The sequence below is a fragment of the Crinia signifera genome, chromosome 1 (genome assembly GCF_055691185.1).
Source record: "Crinia signifera chromosome 1, ASM5569118v1, whole genome shotgun sequence".
NCBI lineage: Eukaryota > Metazoa > Chordata > Amphibia > Anura > Myobatrachidae > Crinia > Crinia signifera.
In genome coordinates this window covers 384,089,921-384,107,096 of record NC_139217.1, presented here as the reverse complement: position 1 = coordinate 384,107,096, position 17,176 = coordinate 384,089,921, and the positions used below count along the sequence as shown (strand labels likewise).

Sequence of the window (17,176 nt, the reverse complement as noted above, 5' to 3'; positions counted from 1 at the left end):
TTTAACACACCCCACCCAAATTTAACTCTCTCTGCACATGTTACATCTGCCCCACCTGCAGCGCACATGGTTTTGCCCATTTTGAGAACAAACTTGTACTGCAATAAGGGCCAAAGTCACACAAGGCCTTATTCTAGTTCACTCTTTCTGACAAAATCCTTCTAAGATGGACAAAATCATGTGCACTGCAGGGGGGTAGATGTAAAATGTGCAGAGAGAATTAGATTTGGGTGGGGTTTTAATTCAGAGATCTATATTGCAGTGTAAAAATAAAGCAGCCAGTATTTACCCTGCACAGAAACAAAAAAACTCACCCAAATCTAATTATCTCTGTACATATGACATCTGCCCCCCTGCAGTGCACATGGTTTTGTCAATCCAAGAAGGATTTTGTCAGAAAAAGTGAACTAGAATAAGGCCCACGGTGTCAAAATGGCTACAGACGCACCCAAAACACTAAAGCTCACCAGCCAGAGGGAACCCGAGCACCCCAGGAGACAGTCAGGCACCAGAAGGAGACGTCGAGGATCAGCCAGTGTCCAGCAGGAGGAAGTGTCCGAACAATGCAGCGACAAACAGCAGCCGACGAAGCCCGACACACCGCTCCAGCTCACCCCGCCCCCCCCAGCTGTTGCATTACAGCCTGCAGCGCCGGCTTATGACGACAAGCCAGTCGCCGCATGTAGGGACAGAGAGCCGGGCAGCGGCTGATTGATGGTTCAGCTGCACTGCCCGGGTAGACAGCGGTGGGTTTTTTAGGGAGCGCTCCCCAGAAAACACTCGCCCAGTGGGGAGCGCTTCCTAAAAAAAATACCCACCACGGAAGGGGTTAAATAACAAGTACAGCTTAAGTAGGCAAATCATCTCTTTTTCAAACTTTCTAAAGGAAGATAAAGTATGGATGCCATGTACAGAGCCTGATTCAAAGTGAGGCAGGCTGCGGGGGAACCTGGCATAGGGCACTGCTAAAGAGCGCTCGCACATGACCGGCTGCCCCACAACACCGCTTTGTTGACGCCCCTGGCCAGCACTGAAACTACGATCTCCTGTGTTAGTAGAGTAGTGTTAATACGTTCAATTCTTCTGTAACTCCAACCAAAAAATTCTCCAACACTAATAAATAATAATTATGGGAAATGAAGGCTCGGGGTACATACATTTATTTTGACTGATATTACTATATAACCAGCTTATATATCCAGTTGATTATACAGCGCAGCAAGTTCAGTTGCACTTTACAATTGAAAATAGGGACATAAAAAACTGGGTAGTTACAGACAGTCAAAGGACTAGGAAGGCCCTGCTCGCCAGCATACAATTTATTGATTTAGTGGCAGTTACATATAATTTGCCAGTGACAGTTGTAAACAGTACTGCCTGTTACAAATGTACCCAGTAGGTTTTTAGAATTTTCATTTTTTTTATTTTGGGAACTATGGTTTTCACAATAATTTGGATAATGGATATTTGGATAAGGGATACTCAACCTGTAGTAAAAATCACAACTGGTTAAAAAAAACCAGCATTTGAAAAGGTTAACTATTTCATATATATATATATCAGCTGCAATAGTGTAGGTGACCTTTAAGACTATGCTCTTTTGCACCATTGTGACATCACAATCACTGATGACATCACGGAGCTACTTATGCAGCTGCTGAAGGCACTGATGGTCAGATTAGCTAAAGTCCTGACTGCAGCTTGCAGCTTGTGATTGTGCTAGTGATTTTTTCTCGAAGAGCCTTATTATTGTCTTTGGACATAACATGGGAACTACAGAGAGAAAGAAAGCGAAGGAGAAAGCATGGAGATATATAGGAAAGAAATTACAGAAAAGAAAAGAGAGCAGAAAAAGAAAGCAGGCAGCGAAAGAATGGAAACAAAACGCAGTTCTTGCAGGTATAGAGAGAGGTTTTGAGAGAATGGCAGGGTTTCTTAAAGAAAAACGAGATCAGTTCTTAAAATTATGTAGCAATTGTCCCAGATTTTGGCAAGTGAGAGACCGGAAAATCGTGCCCATTGCTGAAGATCCAGGTGAAGGATGCAGCCATTGGGCAGGCCAAACAAATCTGCCAGAGCGAGAGATAACCAGAGATAAATCACCCAAAGGAGCCAAACATAGACGCGGGCGTAGATTTGCTGGTTTTCTTAAAAAGAAAAAAAATCAATTTCTAACAGCAATTGGCAGAGGACAACGAGACAGCGGCACTGCTCCCTTAACAGTGGAAGCATTAACTTTTCACTCACTACTTGGAGAGGGAAGTTTTGGCAAAGTGATGCTCGCCACAGATGCCGTTCGTAAGGACAAAGTGGCAGTTAAGATCTTAAAGAAGAGACTACTCATTTGGGACTCAAAGCTGTCGGCAGAGGAGAACATTTTTGCCGAGCATCGGGTACTACAGTTGGCACATAAGAGTCCTTTTCTGACCCACGGATATGCCGCCTTCCACACAAACAGCTATCTATACTATGTGATGGAACTGGCTGACGGCGGGGACCTGTTTGATTTTATGAAAGAGAACTCACCGCTGAACCCAGTCACAACAACATTTATAGCGGCAGAACTGGTCTGCGGTTTGCAGTTCTTGCACTCCAGCGGAATAATACACCGAGACCTGAAACTGGACAACGTTTTGCTGACCACGGACGGACATGTAAAAATCACTGACTTTGGTCTGTCCCTAGTGAATGCATGTGGAACAAGCAATGCCACAGTTGGAGCACCTGGCTACATGGCTCCAGAACTGTTAACACACCAGTCATACGATGCAGGTGTAGACTGGTTTGCCCTTGGTGTTATGCTGTATGCCCTCATCCTAAAGTCCAACCCTTTTCCTGGATGCAATAATGAAGCGATAAATATAAGGGTCCTTTACCAAGAACCATCATATCAAGGGCTTACTGATCTCGTAGCAAAGGACTTTATATCTGAACTCCTGTGCAAAAAGCCCACCCTCCGGCTCGGGGTAAATGGCAATGTGCGAAAACACCCCTTCTTTTCTTCAGTTAACTGGAAAAGAATAGAAACTGGAAAAGCTGCATCCCCAGTTGTCCAACCGCACAAGCGCTTCAACAATCTTGATACAATTCCTGTTTCCTACGGTGAAGCTTTGAAAGAGCCAATTCCTGCCACCGACCAAATCCTATTTGACAACATACAATTTGTTGGCCCTAAATGGGGTAAAACATATCATAACGTGCCAATGGAGCCGGATACTATTTCATCGTTTAACGGCGACCTGCACAAAACACACTAGAAACATCCTGTACCTGCTGCCTGCCCTGCTACGTCTCTGAAGATGTAATGTGCCAACTGTACACTACTGCTAAAAAGACTCTAAGCAGTCACTACTTTCCTTCTCTGTGATCTGGGGATTAGGGCTACTGGCGACACCCCATAAAAAAAAAACGACACTGCGCAGCCACCTCATGGGTGTGTTGGAAGAGCTGCTAAGCTGTTTATTATTTTTTAAATGTTGACAGTTACACCCAACTCATTGATCACTTAATAAACTGAAGAGTTAAACACAGGCAACACCGTGTACTTCAGATTATTCTTCATAAAACAGAGCTGTACATAAAACTTACGCTGGGTGAACACAGAGCGATATGTCGTCTGATCAGGCGGATCGGACGGTCATATCGCCTACCTCGCTCAGTGTGTACACTCAATGTGCATCAAACCCATGCGCGGTCACATTCAACATCATCCAGTATGCAATCCAAGCAATATTGTTAGAGATCTGATGCCTATCTTGCAGAGTGGCCGGCAGCCTAACCCTATGCCTCCTCCTAGTGTATAACCCTTGTCACCTGCAGCCTAACCCTACACCTCCCCCTAGTGTATAACCCATGTCACCTGCAGCCTAACCCTACACCTCCCCCTAGTGTATAACCCATGTCACCTGCAGCCTAACCCTACACCTCCCCCTAGTGTATAACTCATGTCACCTGCAGCCTAACTCGACACCTCCACCTACTGTATAACCCTTGTCACCTGCAGCCTAACCCTACACCTCCCGCTAGTGCATAACCCATGTCACCTACAGCCTAACCCTACACCTCCCCCTAGTGTATAACCCATGTCACCTGCAGCCTAACCCTACACCTCCCCCTAGTGTATTACCCATGTCACCTGCAGCCTAACCCTACACCTCCCCCTAGTGTATTACCCATGTCACCTGCAGCCTAACCCTACACCTCCCCCTAGTGTATAACCCATGTCACCTGCAGCCTAACCCTACACCTCCCCCTAGTGCATAACCCATGTCACCTGCAGCCTAACCCTACGCCTCCCCGTAGTGCATAACCCATGTCACCTGCAGCCTAACGCTACCCCTCTTCCTAGTGTATAACCCATGTCACCTGCAGCCTATCCCTAGACCTCCACCTAGTGTATAACCCATGTCATCTGCAGCCTAACCCGACACCTCCACCTACTGTACAACCCATGTCACCTGCAGCCTAACCCGACACCTCCCCCTAGTGTATAACCCATGTCACCTGCAGCCTAACCCTACACCTCCTCCTAGTGTATAACCCATGTCATCTGCAGCCTAACCCTACACCTCCCCCTACTGTATAACCCATGTCACCTGCAGCCTATCCCGACACCTCCCCCTAGTGTATAACCCATGTCACCTGCAGCCTAACCCTACACCTCCCCCTAGTGTATAACTCATGTCACCTGCAGCCTAACCATACACCTCCCCCTAGTGTATAACCCATGTCACCTGCAGCCTAACCCTACACCTCCCCCTAGTGTATAACCCATGTCACCTGCAGCCTGACCCTATGCATCCTCCTAGTGTATAACCCATGTCACCTGCAACCTAACCCTACACCTCCCCCTACTGTATAACCCATGTTACCTGCAGCCTAACCCTACACCTCCCCCTAGTGTATAACCGTTGTCACATGCAGCCTAACCCTACACCTCCCCCTAGTGTATTACCCATGTCACCTGCAGCCTAACCCTACACCTCCCCCTAGTGTATAACCCATGTCACCTGCAGCCTAACCCTACACCTCCCCCTAGTGTATAACCCATGTCACCTGCAGCCTAACCCTACGCATCCTCCTAGTGTATAACCCATATCACCTGCAGCCTAACTCTACGCCTCCTCCTATTGTATACCCCATGTCACCTGCAGCCTAACCCTACGCATCCTCCTAGTGTATAACCCATGTCACCTGCAGCCTAACCCTACACCTCCCCCTAGTGTATAACCCATGTCACCTGCAGCCTAACCCTACACCTCCCCCTAGTGTATAACCCATGTCACCTGCAGCCTAACCCTACGCATCCTCCTAGTGTATAACCCATATCACCTGCAGCCTAACTCTACGCCTCCTCCTATTGTATACCCCATGTCACCTGCAGCCTAACCCTACGCATCCTCCTAGTGTATTACTCATGTCACCTGCAGCCTAACCCTACACCTCCCCCTAGTGTATAACCCATGTCACCTGCAGCCTGACCCTACGCATCCTCCTAGTGTATAACCCATGTCACCTGCAGCCTAACCCTACACTTCCCCCTACTGTATAACCCACGCCACCTGCAGCCTAACCCGACACCTCCCCCTAGTGTATAACCCATGTCACCTGCAGCCTAACCCTACACCTCCCCCTAGTGTATAACCCATGTCACCTGCAGCCTAACCCTACACCTCCCCCTAGTGTATAACCCATGTCACCCATGTCACCTGCAGCCTGACCCTACGCATCCTCCTAGTGTATAACCCATGTCACCTGCAGCCTAACCCTACACCTCCCCCTACTGTATAACCCATGCCACCTGCAGCCTAACCCGACACCTCCCCCTAGTGTATAACCCATGTCACCTGCAGCCTAATCCTACACCTCCCCCTAGTGTATAACCCATGTCACCTGCAGCCTAATCCTACACCTCCCCCTAGTGTATTACCCATGTCATCCGGGTCTGACCCGCCGCTGACCCGGATTTTTCGGCGGTGTAAAAGGGGTATAAGAGACTGGAAGTGGTCATCGCTGACCTCAGAGAGCCACCTCAAAACTGCCTGGACATGCCTGTGTTTTGACAAACAAACTTATAAAACACCATGTTTCCGACACTAAATGCTGGCTTCCTGTCACTCAAACTGCGACTGCGGTATGTGCAGGTATTTATTCACAAATTTTATCTGTGCAAAGCAAACGCTTTCAATAATCGTACAGATTGCGATTTCTTTAAATTCATGCTGAATGAACTATCTTTTCTGTATTCTATTAATATTAACTTTGTATGCTGTTTTTTTTTTCTTTTTTAAACACTTTGGGGTTTATTTACTAAGACGGGAGTTCTAATGAAGATGGGATGTTGCCCATAGCAACAAATCAGAATTGTGTTATTATTTATATAGCACGTTCTAGACGATAAAAGCTGAGATGATGCTATGGGCAGCCAATCAGATTCTATCTATTATCTTCTAGAATGTAATAAATAAATAATAGGTATATTCTGATTGGTTGCTATGGGCAACATCCCATCTTCAATAGAACTCCCATCTTAGTAAATAAACCCCTTTTATTCCCACTGGGAGAAAAGTGCTATATAAAGAAATGTATTATTATTGTCATTGCAACTGACCTGCAGAGGTGCAATATGTAAAACAAATTCTGTGCACATCGACACCTAAACTTGCATGCACTGTAGAGAATAGTGGTATAGAAGCAAAGGCAGATAGCATACTTGCCTACCCTCCCGGAATGGCCAGGAGGGTCCCAAAAATCGGGTCTGCCTCCCGGCCCCCTGGGAAGGTGGGCAAGTCCCACGGAATCCCCCCAGTCTCCCACAATTATCCCTTATTGGAGGCGCTGCTGGGATCTGATGACGCGAATTGCATCATCATGGCCCCGCCCCCTTTACAGCAGAGGGAGGGGCCACAATGATTATAACACAATGACAACAAACAAAACAGGTTTCACTGGGTTAGTCCCGCCTCCAGCCCTGCCCCTTTCTCAATGCGGCCGCTGCCCCCTTCTCCTCCCAGAGAGGAGAGCCCAAAAGTAGGCAACCCTGGATAACTTGTGTGTAAATCACTGTACATGGACCATATGTAATAGGCTGCAATTTCATGGTCCTGGCTTGATGTCACTGACCAATTTACCGTAAATCTAGCAGCCATCCTTCCTAAATCAGGAAATTGCCATCTATTATATTATATATGGACCATAGTGGTGTTTACATGGGCAACCTGAATTTAGCCTAGTTAAACACTGGAAATATTTATGTTTTCACCTTTTTTGCTGCTGCTCAGAGCTTTTCGAATGTGATCCCGCACTCGCTCTGTTGTCACAGAGTCCAAATCACTGTCCACAGTCACTGCATCAAAACTCTTCAAAGCAATGCCTTGAGGAAGACAAAACAGCAATGTTTATCAGGCTGCTGATAGGAATGACAAAACAAAATTGCCTCAAATACTGTATCAGCTACAGAAATATTAACATGAAAACCATCTCAATTAACAGTGAATATTCTTTGTACAGAGCTCTAGGTTATTATCTACTAAAAAATGGTTTCAATTTAGTTTAGGATTGCTTTGTACAGGGAACACTAATACCCCTTTTACACCAGCCAAAATTCCCAGGTTGGCCCCGGGAACAACCCGGGACTAGAAATGGTGCAAAAGGCTCCCGGTCCCAATGTGTCAGGATTTCAACCCTGCTAGCTAGCAGAGTTGCTCCCAGGACCTTCCCAGGATACAGGTCAGTGTGAAAGGTACTTACCCGGCTTCACGGCTTGCTGTTGCTGGCCGCAGTGCTGGAAGAGAGCACCGGGGAAGCCGCCGGTCTCCTCCCTGGACATGTCAGCTTGAACGGCAGCTTTCGCCTGTCATTCAGGGGAGCTAGGTCAGGGCTGGCACTGCCGGCGCAGGTGACTCTCCGAGCAGGGCAGCAGCTCCTGTGTGCCGATGGCGGCATACACCATTCTCACTTGTCCAGGCAGGGCATGCACACTCCCCGCTTCCCACACACAGCTCTGAGCACCCAGCCAATTCCAGGCTGGCCCCGCCAGCAAAAGTGCAACTGGCTATCAATAGTGTATTACTATTCAATGGATGACCATCGATATTTTTTACATATCGGGGCTTCATAGGTGTCGGGGCGGAGCTTTGCTCAGTGTCCCGGCCCCTTGGGGGAAAATGCAAAAACAAAACTATTTGTTTAAGTTGACATCGATGGTGGGAAACCACCTGGTTATCCCCCATCGATGGCAAAACTATTCGACATCGGTCAGTAGCCATCCCTACTTGGAGTAAGAGGCAGTCAGCTGTTCTGTTCAGCTATCCGGTGCACCAGGCGAGAGTGACTGCGGCAGTAACAGCTGTGCGCCGGGAGCCCTGTTCCCGCGTCCACCTCCCCGAACAGCCAGGGGAACCCTGTCCCATGTTACTCCTTCTTGTGCAGCCTCACAGTGGCAGTGCAGGGAGAGCGCCTCTTCAGCCCGGCGCCGCCCTGCACCGCAGCAGCTGCTAAGTGGCTAGAGCCAGCCCTGCCGCACATGTAATTTTGCAGAAGTGTTTTATAGCCTGGGGGCCTGCTGTGATTATCCCATAGCAGGATAATCACAGCACATGCTGATACTGTGTCCCACCCTGTCATTCAGCACACATCAGCACATTAATACATGTGGGAGAAGCAGTATCGGTGCTCATAATGTGCACACATACCACTTCTCCCCCATACATAGACTCCAGATATCACTGACTATACAGGTGAGAAGATTCTGCAACAAAACAGACCACTAATGTGTGACTGTAATTAGTGTCAGGCTGGCATATTCAACAGGCCACAGAGTATCTAAATGCATACCAGCTACATGTTTGTATACAGCAGAACTTGGCTTTTCATCCCTCAGTGATGATTCCACATGGACCAGATCTTCAGCTTGTTCATTTATACCTGCTAAAATACCAAAATACACAAGTGTCATGTATGTGCCCAATGCATTACCTTGCATGCTACTTCTACCACATAGCACATACTTGCCTAGTCTTGAAAACAGTATTTCTGGGAGATTTTGAAGGCAATGCGTTAAAGTGGACATGTGATAGACGGGTTGGGATCATTTGGTCTATTGCATTATGGTAGAAAGTCATTAGGTCGAATCCATTAGGTCGACATGCTAAAAGGTCGACATGATTCTAGGTCGACATGGGAAAAGGTCGACATGATTCTAGGTCGAAAGGTCATTAGTTCGACAGGTCATTAGTTCGACAAGGTCATTAGTTCGACATTGTATATGTCGACATTCACAAGGTCGACATGGGGTTTTTCACTGTTTTTTTACCTGAATGTCAACACAGTCGACATGGACACAGTTTAAAGTGCACTGCATCCCCTCGCATCGCTCGCTGCGCTCGCAATGCGTCGGGCACGGTGCCTCGCTACGCTCGGCACACTATTTTATTCTCCCACCACGCCCTAGTGGATGGTAGGGCATGAAATACCGCCTGTCGGCACATGTTGGCTCAAAAAACAGTGAAAAACTCCATGTCGACCTTGTGAATGTCGACATAGACAATGTCGAACTAATGACCTTGTCGAACTAATGACCTGTCGAACTAATGACCTTTCGACCTAGAATCATGTCGACCTTTTCCCATGTCGACCTAGAGTCATGTCGACCTTTTAGCATGTCGACCTAATGGATTCGACCTAATGACTGTCTACCATAATGCAGTAGACCAAATGACCGCATCCCGTGATAGACTGTCCCCTGCATTCTGCCTTGAAACGTGTTCAGGGGATTAAACGGGTTGATTGATGTGAATGGTACTTAAACGGTAATCTACTGCAATGTGAAGGCTCAGACACATTTTAAATACCGTTTAAAAATACTGGTTTTTAAAACGTTTTGGCAGTGTGAAAGCGGTATTGTTGAATGTTGATGAAAGCATCCAGACACTTTTCAGGGCTAAATCATTATTCATTGTGTATTGTGTTTTACCCTTACACAGGGTTTCCATATAAATGGATGCTAGACACAACAGGGATCACTGTGCCTTTCAGCCTATTGAGTAAAATAGCGCATTTCATAACCCCCCCCCCCCCCCCCCCCCCTGCCCATGGAGATTGCTGCTAATTCAGCAAGTCTTCCTGACAGGAAGAGGTGGCAAGTATGCTATGAGGTGTCTGTGTTCTAAGCCTTGAAAAGAGATAAAGTGGATGAAAATAAAGTTACCAGACAATCAGCCTGTAACTGCCAAGGCTTTGTTAGAAAAATGGTTGATTAGCACTTCACATTATCTCTCTCCAAGGCTTAAGGGGTGCACACACAGACAAAATTGTGATGTCACTACTGGAGATAAACCAGCGGCCATTCTCAGCAGCAGCCGGAACAGACACTGCAGTGTCTAGTCAAAATACTCTTGCCTGGAGGGTCTATTCTGCTGGGTGCCGTACATTGCTATTGCCTGCTGTGTACACACGGGCAATTCATTGAAACTTAAACGATTTTGACAATGTAGTCAAAATCACTTAGAAGAATCGCCCCGTGTGGAAACCACACAGTATATTATTTATGTAAAAACTACAAATTAAATCAAAGTAGTTATGAATATTATTAACCTGTACTATTTTTGTCTGATATATATTTAGTGTACTCTCTAACATTAAGAATAATATAGATCATACAACATAACTAAGGAAAAGGAATGTTAAGATATAGGCAGTACAGTAAATAAATGGATGATGGTTGGATCAGTTTATGTAATGTGGTGAATTTATTATAGAACAGGTGGAAACATCAATTAGGATGGTATGAAGAGGACATCACGGGTGAAATTTAGTAGGATGAGAGAATCCGAAAGTTAAGGTGCCCATAGACGGTCCGTTCCCGGACCGTCCGTTCTGTACTATGAGATGCGCGCTCCCGCGCATCTCATCGTACGGTACAAAAAGTATGTGCTGCACATACTTTTTGTACTAGGTACACATCGTATCGGATCGCATTGCATGCACAAGGCATGCACTAGGGATGCGATCCGATGCGATGCGTGCTAATTAAGTGCCGAACGGATCCGTTAAACGGATCGTGTATGGGCACCTTTAGAGATTTGATAAGAAATCTCCAGTTTTTTTAAAGCAGCAATTATTTACACTGCATAACCAGTTTGATTTTAAAGTGTAAATGATTGCCGTTTAAAAAAACTGGAGATTTCTTCCCAAATCTCTCACTTTCTGATTCTCTCGTCCTATTACATTTCACCCCAGAATACAATGGATTATTTACAATGATATTCATATCACAAACTGCCAGAAAATATTCATGTACAGTAGAATGCAGGCAAGCAACTACAGACTTGATCTTACTACAGTTAGTACTGGTCATAAATACATGCCGTACTCAGTACTACTGGAAAATGGTTCTAGATATGGTAACTGAAATGATCTTATTGGGCCTGATTTACATGTGGTTAAAGGTGCTATCAATGCTGCTTACATAGATGCCTCGTAGCTCCCCCAAAATGGAGGCAATATGTCTCTGTTCTGGGAAACAGCAGCCAATGATGCATCCACCCTGCTCCCAAACGTCAGCAAACTGTAAATCACTGCTGGTGTGCTGCCGTTCTGTGTCGCATACTCGTACAGCACATGTGCAGTACAGCCCTGGCGCATGAGCAAAGTACTGAACATCGGTACTTTCCCTGCGTGCAATACAGATCAAACAGGACCTGAATCAGTTGCAATGCTATTGTTAGTATGATATATATATCGTATCTCCTCCATGGATGGATACCAGGTTGCCTGTTGTTGGAAATGATACCTGTTACCTGTGTTGTTACTTTCCTGATGACGATCTTTTGATCGAAACGTCACGTCACGTCGGATGTACTACCTTTTCATGAATAAAAATTTATTTGCTGAATTTAAAGACCTTGGTGAGTGCCCATTTCATATACTTCTATATATATATATATATATATATATATATATATATATATATATATATATATATATATATATATATATATACATATATATATATATATATATAATATATATTTCCAGTTTACTAAATGTGAATTCAAATATTAACAATATAGAGAACGCAGTGGTTAGTCTGACATATATTTATGACAATGTGTAGGCCACAATATAAGAGTAAAATTGCTTATTTTATATAGGATGTTATTAGTTTGAGATACAGGAATATGTTGCTTAAGTAGTAAAATCTAAATTTGAGATTCTAAACTTGCAAAATAAGTAATGTAATGGTGAGTAAGAGAGAATAATAGAACGTGCAGCTTATTATCCTACCGTGTTTCCCCGATAATAGGCCCTACCCCGAAAATAAGCCCTACCCTGAGTTCTGGACATCTGTCCAAAATAAGCCCTACCCCGAAAATAAGCCCTATCGAAATACCCATTTTTACGGGTCCATGCACCAAAATATTGGTACAATGCCCCCCAGCTCGACCCCCGCTATCCCCCTCACCTACCCTGCATGATGGATGCCGCATCGGTATGGTAGCACGGTACCGCTGAAGCCTCCCAGTCCCAGGGATGCATTGCGCATAGCGCATGATGTCACCACGCCTTCCACGCTGTGCTATACAGACTGGCGGGAGCGGACTGTCAGGAGCGGAGAGCCAGCAGCAGCAGCAGCGGCGGAAAGCCTGACAAACGGGGAAAGGTGAGGGGCATGTACAGGTAAAGTCAGCAATGGTGGCATGATGGGGATAAAGGCAGCAATGGGGGCATGATGGGGATAAAAGCAGCAATTGGGACATGATGGGTATAAAAGCATCAATGGGAGCATGATGGGTACTGTATAAACTTAGCAATGGGGGCATGATGGGGACAAAAGCACCAATGGGGGCATGATGAGTCAATGCTATTAAAATAAGCCCTACCCCGAGAATAAGCCCTATAGTGTTTTTTGTTATAAAAATAAGACAGTGTCTTATTATCGGGGAAACACGGTATATAATAGAAGTGTTGCTGCATTTGGGCGCACACAGCCATTAGCACTGCCATTATGGTGTTCTGCCATTTGACGGGCTGCTAACTACTGTAGTATTATTGCTGCATGTATCCCTGAATGTATTTTTTTTTTTTTTAACTCCTACTTAATTCTATGCAGCACAAAATGTTGTACTGGAGGGATATGTACTAATAATCTATGAATACATTACTTCTAACAAACTGTATTAGTGATGATAGGCCCTCTTTATAGAATGGTAAGGGTTTCTCTAGTTGGAATAGATACGAATGGCCGGCAACAACAACGCCTGCGATCAGAAGACTGACAGTTCCAGTGATAGCGGGATTCCGGCACCAGTGTTGTGACTCTGGCACTGAGATCTCGACTGCCGGTAAGCTGAACCCATCCCTTCCAGTTTTCTGTTCTTATACATGCAATATGAAGACTATGTGGCGTAAATACTGGAGATAAAAGCATACATTCCCCTGAATTAAAAAGCTCAGCACATCGTTCAGTGCACCCATTCCCTGTCTTGTTTCATCATCATTATCATCATCATCAACATCATCATCAGTGCACTTTACACCAGCCTACAATAACAGTAAAGGCAATGTCTAAAAACTGATGAATTTATGTATCTGTCCAACTCAACATAGACCTGCAGCTCCATTGACACTACAACAACCAGTGCCGTTTCTAGAGGTGGACAAGCCGTGCAGCAGCCCGGGGCGCCGCACGGCTTGTCCACCTCTGTTAAACAACCAGGAGCGCCCGGCAGCTTCCCCCAATGCCACCACCGCCTCCCTTCCTCCCCCTCTCCCCATCCGCCACAGGCACAGCTGATTTTTCAGGGGAGGGGAGCACATCGCGTGTCTCTCCTTCCCCTCGCGCACTGTGTCACTGGGCTGTCAGCCAATCAGAGCCAGCCCCCGAGGTATGAATGGCTGACGGCTCAGGTACACAGTGAAGGGGAAGGAGAGACTCGCAATGCGCTCTGCTCCCCTCCCCAGGAAAGCAGCAGCGATGGCAGCTGCGGGGGACTGGAGGGGGAGAACCAGGGCCAGAGACAGTAAGTTATGCTGCTTCTGGCACTTTGGGGGCATAAGTTTGGCACTGTGGGGGGCATATGTGTGGCACTGTGGGGGCATATCTGTGGCACTGTGGGGCATATATATGTGGCACTGTGGGGGCATATATATGTGGCACTGTGGAAGCATATATATGTGGCACTGTGGGGGCATATCTGTCACTGTGGGGGCATATATGTGTGGCACTGTGGGGGCATACTGTATGTGTAGCACTGTGGGGGCATATCTGCCACTGTGGGGCATATCTGCCACTGTGGGGGCATATTAGTAAACGGCATCAGTTGTGCGGCAGTAGCGCGTGGGGCATAATGTGTAATAGGCATTACGGTGTGGGGAGTATTGTGTAATTGCCATCACAGTGTGGGGTGTAATGGGCATCACAGTGTGGGGTCTAATGGGCATCATGGTGTGCGACATAATGTGTAATTGTCATCACGGTGTGCGACATAATGTGTAATTGTCATCATGGTGTGCAGCGTAATATGTAATTGTCATCATAGTGTGCGGCGTAATGTGTAATTGGCATCACGGATAAATAGTGTATAATGATTTAAGTAGCCTGTCATTGTTTGGCCTTGATCTGTGAGGAGTACTAGGTCACTGTGTGGGCGTTTATATTTTTATGTCACTGTGTGGCCTTCAGCCTGCGAACTTAAGTGCGGGAGGACAATGACAATTCCTGCGGTAACCAATGTCTGGAGGTTGCAAAAGTGAGATGTAAGGTAATTTCTTCTATGCCATGTTATGTATTTTTAATTTTATTTTTTTTGGGGGGGGGGGGGGGGGGGCATTTTTATTTCTTTGCCCTGGGAGCTAAATTGTCTAGAAATAGCCCTGACAAGAACGAATTGGTTCAGAGGCAACTAGTGGGAATGACTATGCCTTACCCATACTGAGGTATGCCTGGTTCCAGAGCAGACACAGTACCTAAACACATAAGTTGTGCTAACTCAGCATATCCACCTTAAGCTGGCAATCAGTGCTGCCGTTTTTTGCAATATACTCTGGTAATGAGTTACATTTTATTAACTTAGCTGGCACAATCACATGGGAAGCAGCGGCGGCCACAGAAGCATCTCATACAACGCATCCTCCTGCTCTATCCTCCATGATACTAACAGAAAATCCATTCTGCGTAGGGTTCCTCCTTCCACCTGTCTGTCCGGACATCTGGCCATGATGCCCTTAGAAGCTTTTCATTATTTTTAGTTGTCTAATAACAGTTAAAGTTTAAATTAGCAAAATTATGGAAATTGGGGTGCAAGGAAAGAAAAGGGTTTATTGGGGTGCTTTAGGAGTAGGACAAGAGTTTTTAGACTTGCATGTGGGAGTAATCAGTTTTTAACACTTTGTTTAAAATTATGTAAAATGTACCAAATGTATGCTTATCCCCATTTTTATATACCGCCAATTTACTTTGAGTGCTCATTTTACTAAACAACACTTGCTTTCTATCATTTGTTCACTTTAAAAATGCATTTCACAGCCATTTAGCTAATTCGCCCCTAACTGAATTCTGCCCTTAACACCAAAGAAAAAAGTTGTCTTTCCTTCTAAAGGGCTTCTCATGATTGGTCCAATGTACATCACAATCTATGAGCAGTATTGCCAGTCTTTCATATAGGTACAAAATACATATTGTATGCCTACTCTATGGGGGGAGGGGGGGGTTCAATGACTTACTTAATACGAAGTTACAATTTGTTTGTGTTATTTTTCTTCCATCTTGCTCACTGGATAAGGCTCTCCCTGTAGTCTCATCTGTCCTGTCTGCATGGCTGGGCAGCATGCTACAGTCTGTCTGTTGAGAGACCATAGTTCCATCCTTGTCATCTTCTTTGGTGTGACCTAAATAAGCATTCTTGGAGAGTGGTTTTGATGTCCACCAGCCTGAGTCCAATGTGTCTGTGCGAGAGGCCTTCCAGCTGCTGTGAGCTGTACTCACCATGCTCTCAGTCTTCTTACATTCGCTTTTACTCTCTTTAGGAGTAAATGATGCTGTATCATATGCGGCATCAGCAGGATCCTCAGATAAACATGGCTCTAACTTGTAATCAGCCATGTTATCCTGCCTGGCAGTCTGAGAACTCACAGCACAGGTCCTTTTCTCCAAACGGAGCCGTTCTATTGGCTCAGAAATATTTGCTTGGCTAAGTCTGGAAATCCGCCCTCCCAAAGACTCAACACTATCCCTCCTACTATTTCTGTTGCCTGGAAGCTTGTCTTCAACACTCATGGTCAGAGCAGCCTGCAAGTCATCCTCTAACTCTACTTTGAACTGTTGCAGGATGTCTTCTCTTCTTGCCGTGTTCAGAGAGAAGTTCTCTGCAGTGCTACCCTCGCATAATGGAAGTGATAGGGATATGTCTTCAGAGCAGTGTGCCACAGTATTTGCATTGCTGCAATGTACATTCTCATTGCCCTTGTTACTTGCTATTGGCTGAACCATGCCTTGATTGAACTTCACTGCAAAGTCCTCTGTGCACACGCTCTCTGCAGAGTTGGAGTCACTGTGGTACCCCTGGGCGTCTGTGTGTTCGGATCCCAGGAGCTGTGCCAGCCTCCATGTGTACTCCTCTTTCTTACTTTCTGTACCTCTCTTGTGTTCACTAGAGGCAAACATATTGTCCTCTTTAGGCTCCTGAGAACAGACTTCATGCAGCTGCTCCTTATCTGCACAAGAGACGGAGAGGGTATAACAATGCATTGTTTTGGCTACAAGTCCTTCAGGTATACACTATGAATACCTAGTATTGTCTTGCCCTTCACTTGCTGCACTAATTATCACTGTCCCCGGAGGAGCTGCGGACAGAGCATTGCAACGAGTTATACATGTACTACATAAACTATATGTCTAGTATATGTGGCATAACATGAATCGGGGGTTCTACTGAAGTGACAGAGATGGGGGAGTGATGGAGATATAATGATGAGAATGGAGATTGGGTGGGACATGATATGGGAAATGACTGTGGGGATCATGATGATGAGAGGGGGGGTTGATGATGAGAGTTTGACATGATATGGGAAGTGGCTGGGGGTCACGATGATGAGTGGGGGGATTGATGATGAGAGGGGTGACATGACAATAGTCCTAGCAAGCCCCTGGGACATCAGTGCAGAGCATTGCTCTCTA

General features: G+C 45.8%; 1 protein-coding gene across 5 annotated transcripts in view; it reads right to left on the bottom strand.

Annotated features, from left to right (window-relative positions):
• The window catches only part of LOC146013531 (uncharacterized), a 96,394-nt gene that overhangs the window by 66,365 nt on the left and 12,853 nt on the right, over window positions 1–17,176 (bottom strand). For 4 of the 5 annotated variants that reach the window (XM_083151530.1, XM_083151527.1, XM_083151528.1 and 1 more), the window contains exons 5-7: window positions 15,724–16,713; window positions 8,836–8,928; window positions 7,262–7,372 (exon numbers count right to left, since the gene is read on the bottom strand). In XM_083151530.1, coding sequence (XP_083007656.1) covers window positions 7,262–7,372; window positions 8,836–8,928; window positions 15,724–16,713 — 1,194 coding nt within the window. The remainder of the gene's footprint in view (window positions 1–7,261; window positions 7,373–8,835; window positions 8,929–15,723; window positions 16,714–17,176) is intronic. The other variant, XM_083151531.1, reaches the window with a different exon arrangement.